The sequence below is a fragment of the Neomonachus schauinslandi genome, chromosome 5 (assembly GCF_002201575.2).
Source record: "Neomonachus schauinslandi chromosome 5, ASM220157v2, whole genome shotgun sequence".
Lineage (NCBI taxonomy): Eukaryota > Metazoa > Chordata > Mammalia > Carnivora > Phocidae > Neomonachus > Neomonachus schauinslandi.
In genome coordinates, this window is record NC_058407.1 from 47,689,632 (window position 1) to 47,710,113 (window position 20,482).

Here is a 20,482-nt window from a genome sequence, read left to right on the forward strand (position 1 = left end):
CTTCTGAGTTTATATACTGAAATAAATTTATTTACAATTTAGTTAAGTAACAAAGGGAGCGAGAGTATCACAGGTGTTCCGGATAGTCACACAACTGTCTGCTGCCCATTCAAAACAAACTCTGCTGGCCCACAAAGGTACACGCTTAGGTCAGGCAAGGCGGTAACACCACTATGGCAGCCTAGCCAGACAATTCTAAAAATGCCACTCACCATTCAAGCTGACATGAGCTGTACTCTGTTGTAGCAATTACACAACCAAGTTAATTCTAAACAGAATTAGGCCTAGATGGAGAATGAGCACAGAGAAAAAACTAAAGGGGGAGTCGACAATACATTCTGTGACTTGAAAATCCTGAGCTGGTACTTGGAGAACATATGGGAAGAGAGCCCATTATGGAACTAAGGCCAAATAAAACACACCAGTGTCCAATAAAAAAATGTTTCAAGAACACATTTCTAGTAAATAAAATCCACCTAAAACAGTTATTCCCACCTACTATTTTTCATAGATAGAACAAAATGTGCCTTTAAACATTTGGGATAACATACTGTCCTCACTTTTGCAGCAAAGAGCACATGTGATCTTCATGATGAATTTTAAGTGAAAAACTATTTTAATGTGACTCTTATTTCAAATGTTACTAAGTATATGGTATTATGAATATCGATTCAGAAAATAAAGTTCATAATAGGTGAAATAGCTCTTTCACAAATATTCTGCAGACTGATACAATCATTCCGTTTTGGAACACGGTCTCTTTCTGGCAAGAAGGAAATCACCACTTTCCAGATGTTAAGATTAAATGATTTTTAGTTGCTTGCTACAGGGTAATTTAGCTATGATTTATTTCAAGCTCTTCTAGTAGTTACCAAACAATTTTCATCAAAACCACTTTTGTTACTCAATGGAATCCTATCAATTTTTCCAATTGTTACTTATTTCTCTCACTTTTCATTATAAACATTTAGTTCACATGTCTCCACCTGTCACAAAGCTCTACTCCTTTATTTCTACAAGAATTAGACTCCTGTTCTTTTCAAATCTACTGTTATTCCTATTACTCATATCCTAGAATGACCTTTCTAACCTCAAGCTAATTCAAAGGTTTTTTTCCCCTGCTTTTTATATATAAGAGCTTTCATAAATCATCACCTCATAGTTGAAGAGTCAAAACTTACTGTAAGACCAAAATAAATTTGTTTTTACAGCTGGCAAATCACTTTCTCTACCTTCTTTTACAATTTACAAATCAGGGGCCATAGATATGTTCAAATACGTTCCATCAAATTCAAATGCAACTGAGTAGTTTGAGTTAAATGGTATATGCAAACCTTTGGGAAACCAAAACAAGGATCTGTGTGAAAGAAAATTCTCAGCCTTTAAAAAACAACCTTGAAGACAACTTTCATTTCAGTGAAACTTACCAATTCGGTGACAAGGGGACGGACACTTCCTATGTAAGAAGGTAGCTGCCGCTGTTTCAGGGTATGTAGGGTATTTTCCCTGCAAGAAAAAGCACAAGAGTTTTTACAACAGTAATTTTAGTAGGTTTATTTAAGACAATAAAATCAAGTCAAAGTAAGAAAAAGTACAAACACAGAAAAACATGCAAAAATGCTAAACAGAAAGAGGTATTTTAACTCAGATGACTAATGATGCTGAACATCTTTACATGTCTTTATTGGCCATTCATCTCTCCGCTTTTGTGAGGTACCTGTTCAAATCTTTGCCCTTTTCTTTTTTTTTTACTGCATTATCCTTTTATTATTGAGTTGTAGTTCTCTATTGGCTACAAGTCTTACACGTTTCTTCCAGTGTGTGGCTTGCTCCCTTTTATTTTCTTAATGATGTCTTTAATGAGAAGTTATTCATTTTGATGAAGTCCAATCAATTTTCCCCAATTATTGCTTCCTATGACCTAAGAAACTTGTCTATCCCAAGTCACAAAGATGTTCTCCTATGTTTTCTTCTAAAAGCTCTGTGGTTTTAGCTTTTGTGATCCATCTTGAATTAAATGTTGGGTATGGTGTGAGGGAGGTGTCAAGGTTGACCTTTTTTTGCATCAATACCCAGTTTTTTCTGCATGGTTTGTTGAAAAGACATTCATTCCCCCCACTGGACTGCTTAATGCCTTTATTGAACACCAACTGACCATCTAATGTGGGTCTGTTTTTGGGTTCTATATTCTGTTCCACTGATCGGTAAGAAAAGGAGACTAACCATAAAAAATGTGCAAAAAAATCCTTAAGGCATTTTACCTTAAATTTTTAAATTTTAAATGAAAATTTCTTTTTTCAGAAAAATCGTAACTCCTCGAGATTTAATTTTTAACAAACACTGAATAGCACTAATTTCCTAGTTAAGCAGAGAAAAGCTATAACAATGGACTTGCAGACTTTGTACAGGCGTAACTGGAACACCATCTGAACTTTTTCTTCAAGACTTGAAATAAACTGTCCCTTTAACTTAGGCATGCTGTTTGGTTTCAAGATCCTAAAATAATTTAGAAGGATTAAAGCATTAACGACCAAAGTTTTTTTAAAAAAATCACAAGTAGCTGGAAACATAGCTGAAGTATCTTCTTGATGATCGAATTACAATTATTAAGAAAATATAGCCAGTTAACTGTTTGAAAACACAAATCAGACCATGTCATTATTCTATTCTCAAGGTTTTCTATCACATACAGAATAAAGTCCCACAGCCTTACCCTGGGCTGCCTATAACGGTCCTAGAGGATTTGACCCTCTTCAATCTCATTGCCTACCATACTTTTCTTTGCTGTGTTCACACTGGCCTCCTTGTGTAAATATTCTACATTTTCTGGATCTTTGCAGTTTCTGTTTCTGCCTACAACACTTGTCGCCCAAATGTTTGCATGTTTCGCCTCCTCTCACTCACTACTTGTTACTTCCTTAGAGAGGTCTGCTCTGATTACCTCTTCTATTTAAACCTGTACCCACTGTCATCCTCTATCTATTAACTCCGACTCTTTTTTTCAAAGCTCTACTTACCCAACAGGCTAAATATTTGTGGTCTAACTCTCTTAAAGAATTATAACGCTTTACATAAAGGCAGAGTTTTTATCTGTTTTGCTGACAGACTGAATAAGCAGTAAGAACTGAATAAATATTGTTGAAAGATAAACAAAACCAATGTGGAGTGACTTTAAAAATAAATGTTTAGTAACTTACCAATACACTGATTTTGCATAAAACTCAATATTATCGGAAAAATCTCCAATTTCATCTTTGGCAATGCTCTCTAGCCAATCCACCACCAGCTAGGAAAGAGAGAGAGAAAAAAAGAGTATTAACTATAAAATCTGTCAGTGTTTTATTTGAAGTGGTACTTACATCCTTAATTCAAATAAGGTTTGTTTAAAAAAATACCAACAATTTTCCCAACCATTTTTTACTTTTTTAAGATATACAAATATGGCAAAAGAATGAAATGTTCTATACAATTCTTAAAAGGCTATTCCTGCAAATACTAGGGCCATTATTCAAAAACTGAAGAACAAGGTTCTTAATGCCTTTTAATTACAAGTGAAAGATCAAAAAGAAAAAAATTTTTAATGTTTTAAACTTAAAAAAGTTTCAGTTCTCTGTATGTCATTTACCTTTTCTCCACGTTTCATAAAAAAAATTTCAAAATTCTAGTCATACCTGACTTTGGCGGACAAGTGAATCTCGCTGAAATAATGCTTCCACCACCACTTTCTCACTGGCATTAAGAGCCTATTAAAAAAATTATTTGAAGGAAAGAAAAAAAAAAGATGTTCTAAGAATATTATTTTAAAGTGAATCTGACATAATTATATTTAATTACCCATAAACATTTAACCATACAACAAATCTGGATATTCATGTTTCAAAAATTTTCCTAAGTAAATTTCAAACTGCTACATCAATTTGCAGCTGCTGTTACTTGATACTTTTTTTTTTTTTTTTTTTTTTTTTAAAGATTTTATTTATTTATTTGACAGAGAGAGACACAGCGAGAGAGGGAACACAAGCAGGGGGAGTGGGAGAGGGAGAAGCAGGCTTCCCGTGGAGCAGGGAGCACGATGCGGGACTCGATCCCAGGATCCCGTGATCATGACCTGAGCCGAAGGCAGACGCTTAACGACTGAGCCACCCAGGCGCCCCTCTTACTTGATACTTTAATTCTTTGGCTACACTCGGAATTTTAACATGTGTCCCCAGAGGTGGTGTTGTGGGGAAAAATAAAATATAGGACAAAATGAAACAAACAAAAAAGTCTTAATAAAGGGCAGTATGTAGTCATGTGACATATCAGAAAGTGAACATTTAAAAACTTTAAACTCTTTTCACTTTACATAGCAGAAGCTGATAGGTAATAAAACTTAACAATCCAAGGGTCTTAAGACTGACTTTAAAAGCCAACTTCACATAAATATTAGCAAGTAATATTAAGCAGTATATCAAAAGGTAAGATATTGTGACCAGTAGAAGCACGGGTCAAATCTATTAATTAATCCATCTTATTTGTGGGTTAAAGGAAAAAGCAACATGAACACCTTGATAGATGCCAAATGTCACTTGATAAAAATATCTTCATAAATTAGAAATAGAAGAATGTTTTGTCAATATAATAGACTATCTAGTTGAAACCTATAGCAAATGATAACTATAGAGAGACATTCCTTCAAAATTGAGAAGATGGGGAGCCCGGGTGGCTCAGTTGGGTAGGCATCTGACTTTGGCTCAGGTCATGATCTCGGGGTCCTGGGATTGAGTCCCACATTGGGCTCCATGCTCAGTGGGGAGTCTGCTTGTCCCTCTTCCTATGCCCCTCTCCCCCTGCTTGCACTCTCTCTCTCTCAAATAAATAAAATCTTTAAAATTAAAAAAAAAATAAAATCGAGACGGTGAAAAGAATTCCTGTCCATTATTCAACTTTACTTTAAAAGTTCTAACTAATATATAAAACCAGAAAAAGAACTAAGTAGTAATAAGTACGGAAAAAACATCAAAGTCATCACTATTTGTAGACTGGAATGAAACAGTGTTTATAGGGGCACCTGGGTGGCTCAGTCATTAAGCATCTGCCTTCAGCTCAGGTCATGATCCCAGGGTCCTGGGATCAAGCCACACGTCAGGCTCCCTGCTCTGCGGAAGCCTGCTTCACCCTCTCCCGCTCCCCCTGCTTGTGTTCCCTCTCTCGCTGTGTCTCTCTCTGTCAAATAAATAAAATCTTAAAAAAAAAAAAATAGTGTTTATAGAGTGAATAAAAGATTGAAAAGATATTAAAAATATTTTAGGTGAAAGAGCAGATTAACAGACATGTATGACTGAAACCATTTACTATAAAAATGTTTATTTTCTCCTTTTTTGATGTATTTATAGTTGTTTCAAACATGAATTACTTTTATAATCAGAAAATAAAAAGCAATTAAACCCCAAAAGGCTACCTGGTCTTTATGATTTTAAAGGCATATTTTTAAGTAGTTTCCATGTTCTTCAAACAGATTATGGAAAAATGATGGGAGATTTATGATCTTGTTCTGGAGAGCTAACATAATACACCAAAACTGGATGAGGATAAGTCACAAAAAAAGAAAATACATTTGCAAAAGTTCTCAATAAAATATTAGCTAATAAAATTTAGTAGTATATTTAGGAATATATGATAAGAGAGTTTATCCTACTTGAAGATAACTCAACATTAGGAAAATGCAAGCCATTACATTAATAAATAAAGCAGATATTCATGGAAGCTAAAACATATTTGATTGCGTTCAATACCCATCCCAACTCTTAGCTAGTTAAGAGGGAAAAAAAAAAAGCAAAACCCTTAATCTGCAATAAAACAAAAGCATTCTTTTTTTTTTTTTAAAGATTCTATTTATTTATTTGACAGAGAGCAAGAGACACAGTGAGAGAGGGAACACAAGCAGCGGGAGGGGGGAGTGGGAGAGGGAGAAGCAGGCTTCCTGCCGAGCAGGGAGCCCAATGCGGGGCTCGATCCCAGGACCCCGGGATCATGACCTGAGCCGAAGGCAGACCCTTAACGACTGAGCCACCCAGGCGCCCCAAAACAAAAGCATTCTTATCAAAAGTCAGGAATAAGAAAAAAATGCCTGCTATTACTAATACAATTCAATGCTGTACGGGTGTTCCTAGTCAATGTTATAAGGCAAGTAAAAGAAATAAGAGATTAGAAGGATTAAAGGAAACTTACGATGGGTAGACAATTACTGCCAATGTAGAAAACTCAATAAAATCAAATGAAAAAACCAGCTGGAGCTAGTAAGAGTTCAGAAAAATGTCTAAATATGAGCTCTACCCACAAATCATTAACCTTCTATTTGACAGTAATAACTAATTAGAAAATGTAAGGACAGAGAGTCCCTTCACAATAGGATTTATACAGACTTTTATAGAGAAAAGTACAGATTTATATAAACTATAAAAAATCTAAATAAATGGAGGGGGTGGAGGGTTGGGGTAACTGGGAGATGGACATTAAGGAGGGCACGTGATATAATGAGCACTGGGTAATGAGCACGTGATATGATGAGCACTGATGAATCACAGACCTGTATCTCTGAAACCAATAATAAATTACATGTTAATTTAAAAAAATCTAAATAAATGCAGAGATATGCTATGATCATAAACAGATTCAACATGTAAAGACGTCATTTCTCCCAAAATTTACAAATTCAATACCACTTCAATAAATATCCCAATAGGGCTTAAAAAAAATTGAAAATTGTAAAGTTAGCTGGAAAAAAGTGTGCAAAAATGTATTTCTAAATGAGGAGGGAGACTTACCTTGCCAAATATCAAAACTTCTGAATTACAGACTTAGTTATATAATACTGGTTTTTAAATGAATCAATCAATAAAAGAGAAAAAAGATCTATGTATAAATATGATAAATACATTTGTTTGGTAAGTGGTGTTGGACTAAATGGATATCCATTTGAAAAAAATTAAATCTCTTTCTTACTTCAGAGACAAAATTACTCCAGGTGAATTCCAAGAAAATAAGATTTGGGGTTAGAAGAGAACATTGGAGAATATTTTAAATAGGTAGGAAAGGCCTTCCTTAATAAGACACAAAAAAATGAATGACAAAGGAAAACCTGACAGATGTGAGCACATAAAAATAGAAATGTCTGCTTGACAAAGACCCCTTAAGCAAAGTTGAAAGACAAGTAACAGAAGACTATCTTTAACATATACAAGAGGAAACAATAATTGGAAAATGAGCAAAGGATATGAATATAGAATTTGTATTAAGAATATTAATGCTTAAGAATGAAGAACACTCCACCTTGCTAACGATCAATGATATGCATATTAAAGTAACACACTTTCCCTCCAATTGGCAACATCAAATGATTGATATTAAACATCTTCACCCACCGTCAGTACATTCCATTGGGAAGGTAATATGATAATTTCTATCAAACTTTGACCCAACAATTTCACTTCTAGAAATGTAGAAAATTTTGGAATATACAGATAAATATGAAAAATGCTCATTGCATTACTGATTGCTATAGCAGAAATACTGGAAACAACCTAAATATGTCCATCAGAATGTCTGAAAAAATTATGGTTCACTTACACTCTGGCATACTATAAAAAAATAAGGTAAATCTACATGAACTGACAATAAAAAGAAACTCAGTATAATGTATAAATGAAATCATACTATACATTAAAAAAACTATGTGTACATATAAACATAAGGATACACAGAAAAGTGTCTGGTAGCAAACTCTTAGACTGAAGAGTAAGGGAGATAAAAGAGGACTTTTACCTTTTACTGTAATATAAATTGGTATTTGATCATTTTATGAGATTGTTACCTTTTATTTGTAAAATTTTTAAAATGAAGAAACTCAAGATGGTCAAAAATCAAATTCTATTACTAAAAACCATTTTAATTTTTAAATATTTATAGAGGAAAAAATTAATCTTAAGCTTACCGTCACTGCAAAAGTATTTTCCTCTTCTAATGCAGACTGTACTCTGTCTCTGAGGAAAAATAACACAAAATGAAAAAGCCTTAATTTATATATGAAATCACTTTTTAAACTACATATATACACAAACCTGCATTCTATCCAGCATAAACGAATGAGTTTCCAATCAAACTTAATCATTCTTTAACAACAAAGTTACAAGTAATACCTCTGGATCTGATATTGAGACCTGAACAAGACCAATACTAAAAATACACAGTGCAAAAAGTCTTTCTTGGCTACCTACTAATGGAGACACCTAACTTTTTAATATAATGTTTTCACATGGCAAAAATTAAATAATCTGATTTTCTTTCAAGATTTTCTCATCACGATGAAAAAGCAACAGAATAAGAGCCAAAGCTACTGAGCATCTGAGAGAAGGAAAATGTGGTTAACTTCTTTCAAAGTGCCGCTTGACATGAAGTCTGTTTTTCAGTTCTTTTTCTTTCTTTCTTTTTTTTTTTTAAGATTTTATTTATTTGATAGAGAGAGACACAGTGAGAGAGGGAACACAAGCAGGGGGAGTGAGAGAGGGAGAAGCAGGCTTCCCACTGAGCAGGGAGCCCAATGCGGGGCTCGATCCCAGGACTCTGGGATCATGACCTGAGCCGAAGGCAGACGCTTAACGACTGAGCCACCCAGGCGCCCCTCAGTTCTTTTTCTTATCTACCATCTCCTAAGTATTGAAGTACTTTCACCACTTTCCTTAAATCGTTATACATATATTCTTGGGAGCTACCAGCTTTATGACCTAGTATTTCCCTCTTCCCTCCTAGCTCACCCCCGACAATGATCTAATGACAAGGCATTCGAAATGATAAATATCATAAACAGCAGAACCTATTTCCAAACACATCCTACTTTTAACTTCTAAATTAATTTGCCTACTGGTTACTGTGTGTTTATTTCCCTGATGAGTCAGCCCTACACAACTTTACCTGTACAAAGAAGCCAGCAGCCTCCACGTGACCATCTCCTGCTGAAGAAGCCAGAGCATACTGGCTGTTTTTGAGAACTTCTGAAGTCCAGGTGTTGCTCGGCTCACTATTTTACTCAGTATATTCACCTGACGTAAAAACACAGCGGTAAAGAGGTTTTCTATCATTCTGAGTCATAACTTTGTATTCTTCAACTGCAGGGTGCTAAAACTAAATATATACATGTATAATACACACACACACACTGTTATTATAAATTGTTCCTGCCTATCTATTGCCTTTTTTAATTGAATGCAATATACCATTCCCACTAGAAACAGCCTGTGAAGTAAGGTATGTTTATGTGAGTACATATGCAAAAGTTTTAACATACTCTAGATTTCAGATTCAACAATAACAGCCACGGGTGTATTTTTTTTCTTCTTGTTTATACTAAAAAAAAGCTAAATCTAACGTATACCTGACAAAATCATAACATAAACAGCACAGCAATGAAAATTAAAAATAAGATACCTTCAAATTATGCCTGAAAAATTAGTATCATGTAACAAATCAAGAAAAACATTTTAAGATTGGTACTGAGGGGTGCCAGGTGGACTCCGTCAGTTGGGCGTCTGACTCCTGATTTCAGCTTGGGTCATGGTCTTGGGGTCTTGGATTGAACCCCTAGTCAGGCTCCACGCTACAAGTGGAGCCTACCTGGGATTCTCTCTCTCCTCTCCCCCCGCCCATCCTCCTCATCCACCCCAATCCCACAGGCAAGCACTCTAGCTCTTATTTAAAAAAAAAAAAAAAAGATTGGTACTAAAAAATTGTCATTTCTAACCAAAATTTAACCAAAGTTCTTCCTTGTTCTAAAACAGTAGTTCTTAACCTTTTTCAGGTTGAGGCATGTGTGAAAATCTAATGAAAAGTATGGATGTTCTCCCCCAGAAACATACACAAAATTGTTTACCAGAAAGCCTAAGGACATAGGGTAAAGGAAACCTTTCTCAAAGGTTATGAATAGTACTTCCTTATCTTATCAAGGGGAACTAGGAAACAGCATCGCTCTCATTCAGAACATGAAGAATCACTACCACCACAATTTCTCCCTCCCTTTAAAAGTATTCATAAAGTAATGGTCCTTTTATCTTAAGGGCAAGGTTTAATAAAAATGTTATCTGTGGGCGCCTGGGTGGCTCAGTTGGTTAAGCGACTGCCTTCGGCTCAGGTCATGATCCTGGAGTCCCGGGATCGAGTCCCGCATCGGGCTCCCTGCTCGGCGGGGAGCCTGCTTCTTTCTCTGACCCTCCCCCCTCTCATGTACTCTCTCTCATTCTCGCTCTCTCAAATAAATAAATAAAATCTTTAAAAAAAAAAAATGTTATCTGTACTTCTCATTATTAAATTTTCTACTGGAATCCTAACTCCAGTAATTCACTGATTATTATTGTTTTTTTTAATTTAATGAAGCTACTGCTTTTATAATGGAACAATTCAGAGACTGATTATTGAAACAATATTAAATGCTCAAAAAATATTGGCTATTATTATTTTAATCATTCTTAAATGCAATAGTTATTTGAAGTCCTTTTTTTTCTTTTTAGTTTATTTATTTATTTTTTTAGTAAACTCTACACCCAGTGTGGGGCTAGAACTCACGATCCCAAAGTCAAGAGTTGCATGCTTTTCCGGGGCGCCTGGGTGGCTCAGTCGGTTAAGCAGCTGCCTTCGGCTCAGGTCATGATCCCAGGATCCTGGGATCGAGCCCCGCATCGGGCTCCCTGCTCGGCGGGAAGCCTGCTTCTCCCTCTCCCACTCCCCCTACTCGTGTTCCCTCCTGTCTCTCTCTCTGTCAGATAAATAAATAAAATCTTTAAAAAAAAAAAAAAAGAGTTGCATGCTTTTCCAACTGAGCCAGCCAGGTACCCCTTTTCCTTTTCCTTTTTTTTTAAATAGACTTAATTTTTTTGTAGGCGCCTCAGTGGCTCAGTTAGTTAAGGAGCCAACTCCTGGTTTCAGCTCAGGTCATGATCTCAGGGTCGTGAGACTGAGCCCCGTGTCAGGCTCCATGCTCAACATGCGGAGTCTGCTTGAAATTATTTCCCTTTCCCTCTCCTCTTCCCTCTGCTCTTCCCCCAGCTCATGTGAGCACTCTCTCTCTAAAATAAATAAAATAAACAAATAAAATAAAATAGACAATTTTTTCAAGCAGTTTTAGGTTCACAGCAAAATTGAGTGGAAAGTACAGAGTTCCCATTACTTTCTGACTTCACATACAACTCCAGCACTTACTATGAATATGAATATCCAGCACCAGAACAGAACATTTGCTACAGCAATCAATGACTAACACTGACCTGTCATTATCTCCCAAAGTCCATAGCTTATATAAGGGTTATTTGTCACAGAGAGAGAGAGGGAACACAAGCGGGGGGGAGGCAGGCACAGGGAGAAGCAGGCTCCCCGCTGAGCAAGGAGCCCGATGTGGGACTCGATCCCAGGACCCTGGGACCATGACCTGAGCCAAAGGCAGACGCTTAACCAACTGAGCTACTGAGGCGTCCAACTGGTGTTGTATATTCTACGGGTTGACAAATGTATGACAGGTATCCACATTATAATCTCATACAGAGCAGTTTCACTCCTCCAAAGACCCATCCACTTTTCATGCTCATTTTCCCCATCCCCAGGCGACCACAGGTCTTTTTACTCTCTCCAAGTTTTGCCTTTTCCAGAATGTCATATAGTTGAATTCATACAGTATGTAGCCTTTTCAAAGTGGTTTCTTTAGCTTAGTAGTATACATTTAGGGTTTATCCTTGTCTCTTCATGGCTTGATGGCTCATTTCGTTTTAGCGTCAAACAATATTCCATTTTCTAGCTGTACCATGGTTGATTTATCCATTCACTTACTAACGGACATCTTGGTTGCTTCTAAGTTTAGGCAATTATGAAGAAAGCTGCTATAAACATCTATAAGCAGATTTTTGTGTGGGCATATGTTTTTAACTTATTTTGGTAAATACCAGAGTATGAATGTTTGTTGAATCATATGATAAGAGTATGTTCAGTTTTGTAAGAAACCAAGAAACTGTCTTCTAAAGCGACTGTATCATTTTGCATTCCCACCAACAATGAATGAGAGTTACTGCTGTTCTACATCCTTGCCAGCATTTGGTGTTGTTAGTGTTTGGGATTTTTGCTATTCTAATAGGTGTACAGTGACATCTCATTGTTTTGATTTGCAATTCCATAATGACAAATTATGTTGAACATTTTTTCATATGCTTATTTGCCATCTGTGTATCTTCTCTGGTGTGGTTTCTACTAACATATTTTGTATTGTTGTTTTTTTTAAGTAGGCTCCATGCCCAGCATGTAGCCCAACGTGGGCTTGAACTCACAACCCTGAGATTAAGACTGGAGCTGAGACCAAGAGTCAGATGCTTAACCAACTTAGCCACCCAGGAGCCCCATGTCCATTTTTTTAATTGGACTGTTCATTTCCTAATTATTGGATTTTAAGAGTTCTTTGTATATTTTGGATTTTCCTTTTTTTAAAGCAGCAGAATCCTTCTGTTCCCAAAGAAATCTTATCTGGACCTTCAATATGCAAAAAGCAGAGCTGCTCTGGCTAACCTCCCAACCATGGCACCCCTGCCACTACCCCTAAGATATCCCCCTTAAATACAGTATGGAAATTCATAGGTTGAGGCTGTTCAAAACACTAAGAGTACTGAAGTTTGACCAAGTTAACTTGGTGTGAAATTAACTTACCTGACAACTACAAATGTTTTCATACTCTTCTACAAGGTCAAAAACTGTAGATGAAGAGTGCTTTAAGAAAGACTGCAGGAAATCAGAAAACATACTCATGGATGCTAGAACACATCAAAAAGAAAAGGAACAAAAGTTAAGTGACATACTCCTGGGTAATTCTGTTTCTTTGAAAACTTAAAAATACAGCTACACATCCTTTTTTTTTTCTTACTCCTGTATTTTCTTAAAAATTGTAACTGTGGTAAGATAAATATAACAAATTTTTACCATCTGAACCATTTTTAAGTGTACAGCTCAGTGGCATTAAGTACATTCACACTGTTGTGCAACCATCACCACCATCTACCCACAGAACTCTTTTCATCTTGCAAAACTACCAACTCAGGATAGCCTAAGCAATCCTAAGAAGAACAAAGCTGGAGGCATCATACTTCTTGATCTCAAACTATACTACAAAGCTTTAGTAATCAAAACAGTATGATAGGGGCAAAGAAACAGAGACACAGACCAATGGAAAAGAGTCCAGAAATAAACTCCCACATGTACAGTCAACTAATATTTGACAGGGGAAGTAAGAATACTCGTGGGGAAAGGATAGCCTTTTCAATAAATGGTGCTGGGAAAACTGGGTGACCACATACAGAAAAATGAAATTGGACCCTTATCTTATACCACTCATAAAAATTAACTTGAAATGGATTAAAGACTTAAACATAAGACCTGAAACCATAAAACTCCTAGAAAAAAATATAGGCAAAGAGCTCCTTGACATTCGTCTTGGCAACAATTTTTTGGATATGACACCAAAAGTACAAGAAACAAAAGCAAAAGTCAACAAGTGAGACTACATCAATCTAAAAAGCTCTGTACAGCAAAAGAAACAATTAACAAAATGAAAAAGCAAACACACAATCTATGGAATGAGTGAAAACATTTGCAAACCGTATCTGCTAAGAGGTTAATTCGAAAATACATAAAGAACTCATACAATTCAATAACAACAACAACAAAAAACCCCAGTCTAACTAAAAAATGGGTAGAGGAACTGAATACATTTCTCCAAAGACCTACAAATGGCCAATAGATATATGAAAAGATGCTCCATGTTACTAATTATCAGAAAAATATAAATCAAAACCACAATGAAATTATCACCTCACACCGGTCAGGATGGCTATGATTAATAAGACAAATAATAACTGCTGCAATGTAGAGAAATGGGAACTTTTATGCATATTTTATGCATGTAAACTGCTTCAGTACTACAGAAGAGTATGGAGGTTCCTCAAAACATTTTAAAAAGAACTACCATATGAAATCATAATCTCACTTCTGCATATATATCCAAAGGAAATGAAAACAGGATATTGAAAAGGTATCTGCACTCCCAGGTTCACTGCAGTATTATTCATAATAGCCAAGATATGGAAACAACCCAAGTGTCCATCACAAGATGAATGGATAAAGAAGTGGTATATACATACAATGGAATATTATTCAGCCATGAGAAAGAAGAAAATCCTGCCCCTTGCGAGAACATGGGTGGACTTTGAGAACGTTATGCTAAGTGAAATAAATCTGACAGAGAAAGACAAATACTATATGATAACACTTACATATGGAATCTTAAAAATCCAAACTCACAGAAACAAAGCAGAACAGTGGTTACTAGGGCTAGGGGGTGAGAAAATTGGAGATGTTGGTCAAAGGGTACAAACTTGCAGTTAGGAGATGAGTAAGTTCTGGAAATCTAATGCATAGCATTGATTATAGTCAACAAATCTGTATTATATACAGTTCAAAGGTGCTGAGAGACTAGATCTTAAATGTTCTCACCCCAAAAAAGAAATGGTAATTCTGTGATGTGAAGGTATGATGGAGGTGTTAGTGAACACTAATAATCACAGTGCAATATGTAAATACATCAACTCAATGTTGTACACCTTAAACTTATACAACATTACATGTCAATTATATCTCAGTTGGAAAAAAACCCTAAAACTCTGTACCTATTAAATAACTCCATTCCTCTCTTTCCTCTAGTCCCTGACAACCATCATTCTACTTTCTAGGAGCTGATTACTTTTGGTACCTCATATAAATGGAATCATACAGTATTCTTTCATCACTGGTTTATTTCATTTAGCAAAACGTCCTCAAGTTTCATCCATGTTGTAGTATGTGTCTGAATTTCCTTACTTTTTAAGGTAGAATAATATTCCACAGTATGTAGATAACACATTTATTTATCCATTCATCCATCAACAGACATTTGGGTTGCTTCTACCTTTTGGCTATTATGAACAATGGGGCTACAAACAAGGGTATACAAATCTCTGTGATCCTGATTTCAGTTTTTTTGGGGCATATATCCAAAAGTAGAACTGCTGATCATATGGTAATTCTAGTTTTAATTTTTTTTTTTTTTTAAAGATTTTATTTATTTGACAGAGAGAGACACAGCTAAAGAGGGAACACAGGCAGGGGGAGTGGGAGAGGGAGAAGCAGGCTTCCTGCCGAGCAGGGAGCCCGATGCGGGGCTCGATCCCAGGACCCTGGAATCATGACCTGAGCTGAAGGCAGACGCTCAACGACTGAGCCACACAGGTGCCCTCTAGTTTTAATTTTCTGAGGAATTGCCATCTGCTTTCCATAGCACTGCACAATTTTACATTCCCACAAATAATGTACAAAGGCTCCAATTTCTCCACATCCTTGCCAACACTTGTTATTTCCTGTTTTTTGTTTTATTTTGTTTTGATTTGGTAGTATCCATCCTAATGGGTGTGAGGTGGTCTCATTTCAGTTTTGATCTGCATTTCCCTAACGATTAGTAATGTTGAGCATCTTAACATATGCTTACTGGCCATTTTTATATCTTCTTTGGAGAAATGTCTATTTAAGTCCTTTGCCCATTTTTAAATTGCATTGTTTTTTGTTGTTGTTGAGCTGCAGTTCTTTCTACATTCTAGATATTAACCTCCTATCGGATATAAGATGTGCAAATATATTCTCCCATTCTGTGGACTGCCTTTTCACTCTACTGATTGTATCTTTTGATGCATAGAAATGTTAGACTTTTATGTAGTCCAATGTATCTATTTTTTCTCTTGTTACCTACAAGTCTTTTAAGAGCCCAAAGTTGTGTTAGGTATTTATCTGATCTGTCAACAATTACTATAAAAATGTGAGCCATATTTTAAAATATTTGAATTGCATTTTAAACACATAACAAGGTAGCTGAGAAAGTTATAACAGATACTAAGACGACATGTTCTACTCAGGGAAAATACATACACTCTACTAAAGTACTGTATCATATTTAAGGTCTCATCCATTATTCATACTAAAAAACAAACATTTTTTATATTTTATAGATTCAGTATAAAGGATTTCTCAATCACTCAAAATTTAAGTACTTATTACTGGCAGATACTATAAGGAAGCAGTGGTTACCACCCTGTTAAGAGAAGGGCTGTAAAATCAAACTTAGTTTCAAATCCTGGTGCCAGTCACTTCCTAGCCAGGTGAGCTTAAGCAGGTCAACCACCATGAGCAGCAATTTCCTTTCCCCCCAGATGGGAATAGTTATTGTAACTCTTTAATGGACCATTAGAAAAGATAATGTTCATGCAGAGGTAAGCACATTGACTCTCACCATTATATGTTAGCTTATGATGATGATAAAGTGAAGAACCTGTGTAATAATGAGTACACACAGACACATGGAAAGCAAACATTTTTTTCCAAAAGGGAATAGTATAACCAATCTAAAACTAGAAAGGTCACGATACTATTTGAAAAAAGCAAATAAACAGCATTAGCATCCACGTCAAAATATGTCAATATTAGATAAAAACTAAACCTAAAGAAAAAGAGATGTTCTTTCAACAGAACAAATGTGAAAAGAATAAAGATATGAGACTTGTCTACTAACCTGACAAGGTATTTACACTGAAGCAAGACGCTCCATCTGAGAACTAAGGTGAGGTTCTCAACCTTCCAGAGCTACTACATCAAATGGCTCAGGCATTACCATAACTAATCAGCTTAACCAAAAATACTTTATAATGACATTCACAAGAGACAGTTTCCTTCATCTTAGTAAAGGTACAGGCTATTTCATTAAAAAGCTCAAAGCCATTTACCAGCTTCACCAGGATCATCCTCACGTAACATGACAGCACTGAGAGTAACGTCCTCTGTTACACTGTGGGATTCTGTGTTTGTGAGGGTTCCTGATCGCTGTGATGTGAATGCAGTGGCCCAATTACTGTCATCCAGATTAGTTACCTTAAAAAAAAAAAGGAAGATACAGAAAAGTAATGAGCTACTGCCATTAAGGGAATAAAGACTTTAACATTGTTAAATTTTTTTAAACCTATATATGTGTTTTTCACATTTAAGAGATAGCCACAGGCTATTTTGTTAAGGAAATCACAGCTTTCATGACTATTTTCTTCTTTGTACTACTCCATATATATTTTAAAAGCAATAAACATTGCATTTTGTAATATTTAAGCTGATATTAGCAGGTAAAATATGGTGGTCCTACTGCTCTAAGTTCACATCAGTTTTTCACTATTGGGAAATTATACAGGACAAATGACAAATTTATATGTTTTTTCAACATATAAATTATAATAAAAGGGATGATGGAGGAACTTACAGATTAAAAGATGAGACATACCAAGCAAATGCAATGTGTTTATCTTATTTGAAGCCTGATTTAAACAAACCAACTTAAAAAAAAATTGACATAACTGAGGAAATGTGAACATTTAATGAAATATATACAATAATGAAAAAATATATATACAAAATGGATATTTGAAATGATAAATAATAAGTTATCTTCTTTTGCTTAAACCCAGATGTAGTCAATTCACTCATGTTCTCAAGCAGAATACGGTAAACACTGCCAAAATAAACTAGATTCATATACAGAACAAAACTGTTCAATGGCTAGATCATTGTTAGACATTAACACTAAAATCTGTAAGACAACAATAAACATGTTAAAGATCAATTTAACCTTTTAAGACAAGGAGAGATTTAACATGCAAAACCATTCTCTTTTTTTTTTAAATTTTATTTTATTATGTTATGTTAGTCACCATACATTACATCATTAGTTTTTTTTTTTTTTAAAGATTTTATTCATCTATTCATGACAGACAGAGAGAGAGAGAGAGAGAGAGGCAGAGGGAGAAGCAGGCTCCCAAGGAACAGGGAGCCCGATGCGGGACTCGATCCCAGGACCCTGAGATCGTGACCTGAGCCGAAGGCAGATGCTTAACCATCTGAGCCACCCAGGCGCCCTACATCATTAGTTTTTGATGGTAGTGTTCCATGATTCATTGTTTGCGTATAACCCACTCAGTGCTCCATTCAATACGTGCCCTCTTTAATACCCATCACCAAGCTAACCCATCCTCCCCACCCCCCCCGCCCCTCTAGAACCCTCAGTTTGTTTCTCAGAGTCGATAGTCTCTCATGGTTCATCTCCCCCTCCAATTTCCCCCCTTTCATTTTTCCCTTCCTACTATCTTCTTTTTTTTTAACATATAATGTATTATTTGTTTCAGAGGTACAGGTCTGTGATTCATCAGTCTTACACAATTCCCCCAGCGCTCACCATAGCACATACCCTCCCCAATGTCCATCACCCAGCCACCCCCTCCCTCCCACCCCACTCCCATCCACCACTCCAGCATCTCTGTTTGTTTCCTGAGATTAAGAGTCTCTTATGGTTTGTCTCCCTCTCTGGTTTCATCTTGTTTCATTTTTCCCTCCCTTCCCCTATGATCCTCTGTCTTGTTTCTCAAATTCCTCCTATCAGTGAGATCGTATGATACTTGTCTTTCTCCGATTGACTTATTTCCATGCAAAATCATTCTTCAGAAAACACCTAGACAATTTCAAGAGTGTATAAAAATTCCTGTGCCTTTTTAATAAGCACAGAGGCAAATACAGAAGGACCGTTTTTATATTTTTAGCACTAAATTAGCCATCGTACTCTACTACTCCAACAGAACTCTTCTGTTTCCGTCTCAGATACAATCCTTTCTTTTTCTAGAGGATATTTTAAACACCTAGATCAAGTCAATCTGTATCAGTTTATATGACATTTCTTCTATTTTAAATACTGTACCACGATGATTCCTGCAGAGTGTCTCATCTACTTTTCCACATTTTCTCTTTTCTTTCCTTTAATGCATCGTCTCTCTTCCTTATGCTATTCTTCATCCATTACTCTTGGCTTCCTACTGTTTTATGCTTCAAAACAGGGCTCAGCTTTTATAGCTATTAGCAACCCACCAATTATTTCTTTGGATCAGCAGACTATCAGATTAACACATTCTATCTGGATCTAAATGTTTTTGGTGTTGCAGCTTCCATCTGTGACATGAGATGCTTCAGGTTTGTTTTCTTTTTTAATTTTTTTTTTTTTTTTTTTTTTTTTTTGCGAGAGAGAGAATGAGAGACAGAGAGCATGAGAGGGAGGAGGGTCAGAGGGAGAAGCAGACTCCCTGCCGAGCAGGGAGCCCGATGCGGGACTCGATCCCGGGACTCCAGGATCATGACCTGAGCCGAAGGCAGTCGCTTATCAGGTTTGTTTTCTGAAAGCCTAACCAAAAAATTATTTCAATCTCCATCACCTAGTTACTCTTTTGATGACTATGACTTCAAATCTCACTAAAGGCTTTTCAGCTCAATATCATACTTTTATATGAAGGTGGAAATATTTTCAGCCCTGCTTTCCTACATACCATAGACAGGTTTCCCAAGAACCCTGAAGACTGTGTAAGCCGGGGAGACCTCCCTCCCGTTCCAAGAATGCAGGAAACATCTGGATGCCTTAGTAAGCTTCGGCTGGGTGGAGTAACTACAAATAAGAGGTTAGTAAAAAGAATCTAAAGTGCATGAACAGTGATCATGAAAACAAAACAATCAAACAGTAAATAACTTTGTTGGTTTTTTTTTTTTAATTTTTAAAATTTATTTAAGTAATCTCTACACCCAACATGGGCTAAAACTCACAACCCCAAGATCAAGAGTCACATGCTCTACTGACTGAGCCAGCCAGATGCCCCAATAACTTTGTTTTTAATTATGTAGATTCTAACCAAGTAAATACTTTAAATATTAACATTTCCACGATATGAAGATTTAACTTATTTTTCTAAATTTCGGCTTTTGGTACTACTGAGCCATCAGGAAAAATTTTTACTGCAAATAGAGATGCTTTTGTTAAAACATAACTGAGTGGTAAAAAAAAAAAAAAGGACATGAATAAGTCCATGGATTCTTCATATTCTAATTTTATAAAGCATACTGAAGAGGCCATTTGGTGTACAGGGCATAGCCTCTGAAGTATACAAATCATTGCTTGAATTTTGATTCCATTACTTACATATTTGCTCAGCCATGCTATCCTTACTGAATAGTTTCTCCAAGTCTCACTTTGTTTTGGCAAAATAGAGATAATACTTACGTTACAGTCATTGTGTATTTATGTAAAGTACAGTACCTTGTACATAGTAACTGCAATCATTATTATTTGTTCTTAATTACTGATATCATAACCAAAGATTATATTTATTATGTGTATTTTAAGTTTTAACCTACAGCTACTATTATTATTATTAAATGCTTTAAAAGCAAAAAATCTTACAAGGTGGTCGAAATGAACTGGGAGTCCGAGGGATAACCTGATTTCTTGGTGTAGTAGTAGCAAAAATTTCATCTTGGGATGGCCGAACTA

General features: G+C 35.9%; 1 protein-coding gene across 2 annotated transcripts in view; it reads right to left on the reverse strand.

Annotated features, from left to right (window-relative positions):
• The window catches only part of NUP107 (nucleoporin 107), a 49,391-nt gene that overhangs the window by 26,367 nt on the left and 2,542 nt on the right, over nucleotides 1-20,482 (reverse strand). For both annotated transcript variants that reach the window (XM_021678609.1, XM_021678610.2), the window contains exons 3-11: nucleotides 20,393-20,479; nucleotides 19,488-19,603; nucleotides 16,863-17,007; nucleotides 12,712-12,815; nucleotides 8,950-9,077; nucleotides 7,973-8,021; nucleotides 3,672-3,743; nucleotides 3,198-3,286; nucleotides 1,428-1,506 (exon numbers count right to left, since the gene is read on the reverse strand). In XM_021678609.1, the coding sequence (XP_021534284.1) occupies nucleotides 1,428-1,506; nucleotides 3,198-3,286; nucleotides 3,672-3,743; nucleotides 7,973-8,021; nucleotides 8,950-9,077; nucleotides 12,712-12,815; nucleotides 16,863-17,007; nucleotides 19,488-19,603; nucleotides 20,393-20,479 (869 nt within the window). The remainder of the gene's footprint in view (nucleotides 1-1,427; nucleotides 1,507-3,197; nucleotides 3,287-3,671; nucleotides 3,744-7,972; nucleotides 8,022-8,949; nucleotides 9,078-12,711; nucleotides 12,816-16,862; nucleotides 17,008-19,487; nucleotides 19,604-20,392; nucleotides 20,480-20,482) is intronic.